The following is a 6,800-nucleotide window of genomic DNA, read 5'->3' as shown; positions in this document are numbered from 1 at the left end:
ATAATTTTCTCCACCTAGCATCAGCAATTACAAACTTTCAAAGTCAGTTAATTTTCTTCAATTCACGATAATTACAATGCTATTAAAAAAAACGGTTCCCTTTTATTCACTCTTTTGCAATGACTGTCAAATTAATGAAACTAAGTGAAACGAAGTGAAATAAATAAGATTCTAGCAAAAAACAACATCAGATAAGACGTTTGCATCCTTCATGGGAGAGTAATTGATGAAGACTTAAGCAAGAATATTTAATGGGGTCGCTGGTAGATAAATTGTGGGCATCACAAAAGCATTCCCCATATTCCCTACCGAATGCACAAAATTAATGACAACCTCCCAAATTGTGAACGAAATGGGATTTAGATGACAATCCACACTTTATGCTTAATTTTGTCATCAAAAAACCATAGCCGCTCGCCTTTGTGCACCACTTATTAAGGCCACAGAATAACTCACTTCAGGAAATACAACTGAAAAAAACGAGAAAAAAAGTGACACGAGCCTTCACCACTGAGTCAACTTGGCCAGAGAACAAATTAGGCTGAACAAATGTGGGTTGAGACCAAGAAGGCTCACAGTGATACAGAATAAGCTGGGAAAGTGGCTTCCATGATCAATTATGGCTTTTCTAGTTTCATTATTACCATGGCCTTCATTACAGTGAAAGTGAAGATAGCTAAACACTAAGCGGGAGTTAGGTTCGCTATAACCATGGGGGAGTGTTGAACTTGTCATATTATGTGCAAAGGGTTCGAATAAACGGTCAATATTGCATCCAATCCGTTTGAACGAAGTGCTAGTAATTTTTGAATAATAATTTCTCATGCCACCTCTACGCTGCCAGTCGCTCAGCCCTTCTGTACATAGTAAAGCTACTTCCAATCTCATACGTATTATGACGTCTTCAGGAATAATTTGGGAACCAGAATTCCACATCTCAGTAAGGCGTTGTCAAGGAAAACAGCAGGACCACTTCAAAAAATGCATTTCCATTGGTTTTTCGCTTCAAAGGTCAACGATTTCGAATTGAAGCATATCACTTCCCCATTTTCACTTTTTTAAATTCTGAGAAATTGATGGATGCGTTTACCACCTCTCAAATTATTTTAACAAGTTCATCGTCACGGGCTCGTAGAGGCAAATTAATAACTCCAATGACACAGATGTTTTATTGCTTTGATATAGTAACAAGTGCCTTTATTTTCTGTTGTAATAATTTACAGTTTCATGGCAAATATAAGTCTACTAAAACTTGAAAACAGATTGAAATCAAGAACCTTATTAACAGAAAAGGTTATGCCAGATAGAAAACTCAACGATCAGGCACATTACAGATAAGGAAATAAGGGAAATCTCAGTTTCTACTTGGTTACGCACAATATCTTCAGCCCCAACAAAAAAACTAGCATAGTTTGTTGGCGGGTCAGCACATGTCAATCAAAACTGGAAGCCAGACTCTGAATTTATCGAGGGAAGAGTTATATTGGTTAAAAGGGTAGGTGAATGGCACAATTACCAGTGACCTTAGTTATGACAGTTCCAGGTCATTTTATAATCTGTAAAGCGCTTTCGACACTTCAGCGATTGTAAAATCGGTCTACTAATAAGAAAAGACTGTGTGGGCACTGACCTCAACTTCAGATGGAATTTACGCTCTCAAGGTAAAAAAAGCTGTATTGAGAACGAAGCGATTAAAAAGCATGACATTGAAACACAATCTCACAATCGAAAGTTTTGCAAGGCAAATAACTACAGTCCGTGTTCGCGTTTCGTTAAAAAAATTGGAAAATCACATGATTTTGATTAAGCAAACAATGACACGAAAGGGGGCATCGAAGGAGTCTGAGGCGATGAGCGTAAATATTTTTCACGTTCCAATAAATTAGTGTCAACATCATGTTTTGAACATTTGCTCTTCGGTCGGAAAATCTAACCTGAAATTCACATTAAAAAGTCCACCTAACATGAAGCACGCCTATCAACAGAATGTCAAACCTCGTCCTCGTTTTAATGATCCGTGGTAGGCGGTTCGCAATCACAAGTGAAAATGCGTTTGCTTTTATGACATTGCAGTAAGGTTGCATCGCGGACATTTGAATTGAAAAACACAATGCAGCATCAAATACTTTAGGATTGAAATTTTTGCCCTTTTTAAAAAAATAAGTACTAAAGTAAATCGATTGCTTGCTGTATGCAAAATACTGACAAGGGGAGGCTCACGACAGGAAGGGGAACGGTCTCTCCAAAGGTTACAATTTAATTCAATTTTCCACCACAAATTTTTATATTTGAAAGCGGATGAAGTAAACCAGACCCGACCAAACAACCAAAATGGCAGAAATTTACAGCTTACTACATACATCCACAAGCAAGGGATTATGCAATACACATCCTCACAAGATCAGATCTACTGACCAGGTCAGTACATTGTTCATCATGGACATACGCACTTGACGAAATGCAACTCCGTATTTTTTACATTGCTGCAATTTCTGGATAACTACTAATTATTACAGCATATGCTAGCCATCGTAGATAAGTGTTGATAACGCAATGTCACAGTGGAGTCAGCAAGTGCAGAAATTAGCGCAGCACTCCAATGCCTCCATAACCATGTGGAAATGAATACTTTATAAGTTAACTTCAGGGTGAATACACTTTACACGGCTCGCAAGGGATAAAGAGCTTCTAGTATAAAGGGTTGTAAGTGGAGAGTCATAAAAGGAGGACAAAATGAGGATCCAGTTATCATTGTCAAAGGTGTAATCAGTGTTTCAAGAGGATAACTGAAGGGTTGGTGGGGAGTAAAGTCAGAGTGAAGATACCCATTATGAGACACCGACGCCTTAGGCAGGCCTACGAGCGTACCTCAGGCAAAAAGGGGTACTCAGTTCCTAACTGCAAGCGGAGGTGCTTCACTAGCGGAAGCCTTAACATGCTGTGAGCATTAGGGAAAAGAATTGCGATAAAAGGCAGAACCACGTGAGCAGTCGATTGGATAGGAGGAAATGAGATAATAAAAGAAACCATTAAATCATTCAAAGTCTGCCCCTTCAAAAAGTCTTCAATTTTAAAAGACACTAAATCCCAGCTACCAACGGCTAAAGAAGAGATCAAATACCGAAGTAAATGCTAAAAAATGCTCTTTTCGGTGAAATTCATATCTTCAAACATCCAAGTAGTTATAGTGGAAAAGCATGGGGTTTGGGATGGGAGAAGAGTGGTACCTTACCTGGGAACGATGGCGACGTATTGAGGCGTTTGAGGGAGTTGAGGAGACCGTTAAGGAAGTCGCGATTGTGCAGCTCATCTGCCCAGAGAGGACCGCCAAGGGCAAAGGTGCCGCCGCACTGTGGACACCGTGCGCCCTCCACTGGGGGGCCATGGGCTGGTGTAAACAGGCCTCTGTCCTCCATTACGGCTCCCATCCGCTGTAGGTAGAAGGACTGCAAAGATAAGAGAGAGTTGTCTGTTACCTGTTGTTTCAATGATAAGCGTTATTGCGTAAGCCTTTTGATGCTCCTTATTCAGCCTTCACTACAGCGACGTGAACCGCACATACAAATTATCGCGTCAGTCTCAATAGACATCAGTACAGTTAGCTCACATTCATGTCTCTTAGTCTCCGAGGCCATCTCTGGCAATACATTGGTGGGAACGCTGGCAATCCCACCCTAAAATACTGATAATCTTGGTTTTATTAGGGGGATACTCAGCAAAAGCGTCATGAAAGGAACGCATATACAATGGATTGCTGGATCTGTGGCGATTCATAAGTAGTTATCAACCTTTGACAACTCAATCAACTTCAAACTAGGCATAACTACTCGGCCTCCACGCTGATAGCGAGGTACTCTGCTTGTCACTTCACAATGTCGTTAATGAGGCCTCAAGCAATGTAGTGATGGCGGTGGTTTTGGATAACACAGTCCAAAAGAGCGAAAAATTCCAAACTCGATGTCCTCATGCTCCACCTACAACTGCAGGTGATCGAGTTCATTAATTATGCATATGAACACATTTGCATAAAGGATATCTGAACATTAAGAAGGGACGTGACGATGCAATAATGGCATGTTGTGGGAAATTGCATCCTAATCATCCTTTTAAAGCTGTGCTAACTATTTAGTGCTGATGAAATAATACCAATCACCGAAAGACGGTCGTATAGAAATAGAGTATAGCAGTCCCAAAATAGTAAGATGCATTAGTGGAATGGAAGTATTTTCCACCCGAGAGCATAAAACAGTGTATTAATAATATTTGAGCTGTCCGTGATTTGGCCTCTGCGTTGATAGCAAAGGGGTCATTGCGGCGGAATAATGCCTGAGTTAAATTCGTTTTTCGACTACGCAAGTCGACCCAGTCACATGTGATTCAATCTTGAAGGCAGAGATCGAGTAGTGATCCCCCGGCCTTTCCACATACTGACGGTAAAGGTACATTCAGTCCTGTCAGCCTTATGACGCCCGTAAATGTGAATAAGGCGCCAAAATTGCAAAAAGGAAAGGCAAACTCAGTGTGTCACCTGGAATAGTTCATGTCACAGAATTCGCTCAACTTCCCTGACTTTGGCTTTGTTGATTAATTTAACCACTACTGGAATGGTAGCCGCCTCAAACGATATTACGAATTCGGGCGTATGTGAGACATGGTTGCTTTCAGTTACCATCACCTTTTGCTAAATTCTTCAATGTACCATTTCCTGAGGAAGAAAAATCACCAAAAAGGAAATCCCAAAGATATTACCATCATTTTGAATTCCCTGCGTCGCTACATTGCAGCTTTATGATAGATGTCATTACCGCTTTAGCTACCTCAAGTTAACATTATCAACTCAGATATGAGCTCAGATCTGCTATGAAACTCGGATATGAGTAAGGTGACGGCTAAGAAACTGCGACCAAGAAGAAATGTCTTCGGAGAGAGGTTTCGTGCAATGAATACTCGTTCAACTCCTATCGAACACTGCAGTGACAAGGAGCAGTAAAGGTCTCAAACAATTCTATCAATTAATCGACATTAAAAAAATATTCACTCCTTCCTCTACAAGCAAAATCGGCTCAGAACAAAAGCACAAAAAAAAACTCAATTGATGTTTATAAAAAGGTAAATCTTATGATCAAAACAACGATTAGGGAAATAAGAATGGTATAGTGTCGTAACGATGGCAGCTCTCATTTACAATGCCTTCTAAAAAGTCCAATGAAATCTACAAAGTGGTTCTTTACGCTTCAATGACTGAGGACCAGGTTCATTAAGCAAAATGAAGCCCAGTGACTGTGTGAACGACCAGTAGACACTAAAATTCATTCACACACCCATGGAGTAAAAGACGAAGCAGAAGGATAGTTTGATGTGGGTGGATAAAAAGACCGGATAGTGATAAGGGCAATGAGAGTTAAAAGCATTAAAGGAAATGTTTTTGCGGTCAGAAAGAGATGGGAGATAAATAACAGGAAGGCTTTTACGCGAGAAAGACAAATATCCGAGAAGTGTTTTTAAGAACAAAAATCTCCAAAAGACATTTCAGGTAAGGAATGAATCCCACATTTACGTTTAATGACTTCAGCAGCAATTGTAAAACGGTATGCATAGTCAAAAAACGTGGACTTGAGATGATTGCAGGATAATGAGGAACCTCTAAAGCGTAAGGAAGTAGGAATAAATGTCAATTCTTGGGGGGGGGGGGAAATGCACTTGCACGTTTTCAAAAGTGGGTACAGAATTGTCCAACTTTGGAAGTAAGCATTACTTCACCTCAGCGGGTGTTGCCACTTCCGTAGCATAGTGGACAGAGGAGCAATCGCACAGTCAGACAACAGTGCAATTAGTTTCACATATGAGAAAGGTGTATTGTGTTAAAAGAGGTGCTAGGACGTGTTGACAACTGGTCAGTTCACAATTGACTAACTGACAAAGGAGTATTCGACTGCGAACACATTGGAGACTACATCGACCATATTTCTCCTCTGAGGTGGTAGCGCACCACACGAAGTCGATTTCTCAAACGCATTTACTGATCCAAGGAACAAACAGCAAAAGGGAGGGTGTCCTTCCTCTTTTGCAAGAGAGCATTCAGTCAGAAGACCATGGTCTGTGCCCGTTAGGTGTGCGCATCGAAATGGCTGAGAAAGAAGGCATGAAGTTGTTCTCACGGAATACGGTATTGCGAAATTGCCAATTCTTAAATGCTTTGCATCACAGGAGTCAAGATGGTACCGATTAGTTGCACCCTTAGAAACGACCAATGTTGATAGCCGTCGTGAGTCCTGCCACCACGGTCCTTGTTTGCAGTGAAGAAATGCGTGGAGGAATGTTTGACAGGTCGTTCGAGGTCATGAGAATGGAGAGGAAATGGAGATGGAGATGATGCTGCACAGCATTAGTCAGGCAGGCAGGCGGGCAGGCAAGCATGCACACGGCACAAGGGCAACTTGCATGTCCACTACGCAAATCAGTGGTACAGTGGAGCAGGAAGCAACTGTTTTTGTTGTTGGAGTGTGGCATTCGTGTCTGGTGGAGACCGCCAACACAAAATGTAAGAAAAGAATCCAACCAAGAGACATTACTGAATGACGGCACACAGACGTCTAGACATGTCTATGGAATGCGACAATGTTACGTTTGCGCAGTGGAGGGGAGGAGGGGCGAGGTGATCTGAGGGGATGTGGTAATGAGAATGACTGGTGGGTGGGAAATTGCAGTAGGAGGTTGGGTGAAAGGAAAGAGTTAGTGGTGACGCCATCATGGGTGAGAGGAGCAAGAACAAATTGGATTTTCGAGAAAGTGGTAGTGGG

The 6,800-nt window shown here is 41.4% G+C and overlaps 1 protein-coding gene across 1 annotated transcript; it reads left to right on the top strand. All coding sequences in view use genetic code 11, as the record gives it.

The window, feature by feature from the left end:
- Positions 1-2,010: 2,010 nt before the first annotated feature.
- Positions 2,011-5,096, top strand: EGR_03192 (hypothetical protein; the record flags this gene model as incomplete). The annotated part of the gene is made up of 4 exons (XM_024492441.1): positions 2,011-2,072; positions 2,117-2,171; positions 4,666-4,822; positions 4,975-5,096. The coding sequence occupies 4 exons, from the start codon at positions 2,011-2,013 to the stop codon at positions 5,094-5,096; spliced, it is 396 nt and encodes a 131-aa protein (XP_024353115.1).
- Positions 5,097-6,800: the final 1,704 nt, after the last annotated feature.

The sequence above is a fragment of the Echinococcus granulosus genome, assembly GCF_000524195.1.
Source record: "Echinococcus granulosus chromosome Unknown EG_S00016, whole genome shotgun sequence".
Lineage (NCBI taxonomy): Eukaryota > Metazoa > Platyhelminthes > Cestoda > Cyclophyllidea > Taeniidae > Echinococcus > Echinococcus granulosus.
Note: the sequence above shows the minus strand (reverse complement) of the source record. Positions and strands in the feature narration are given on the sequence as shown.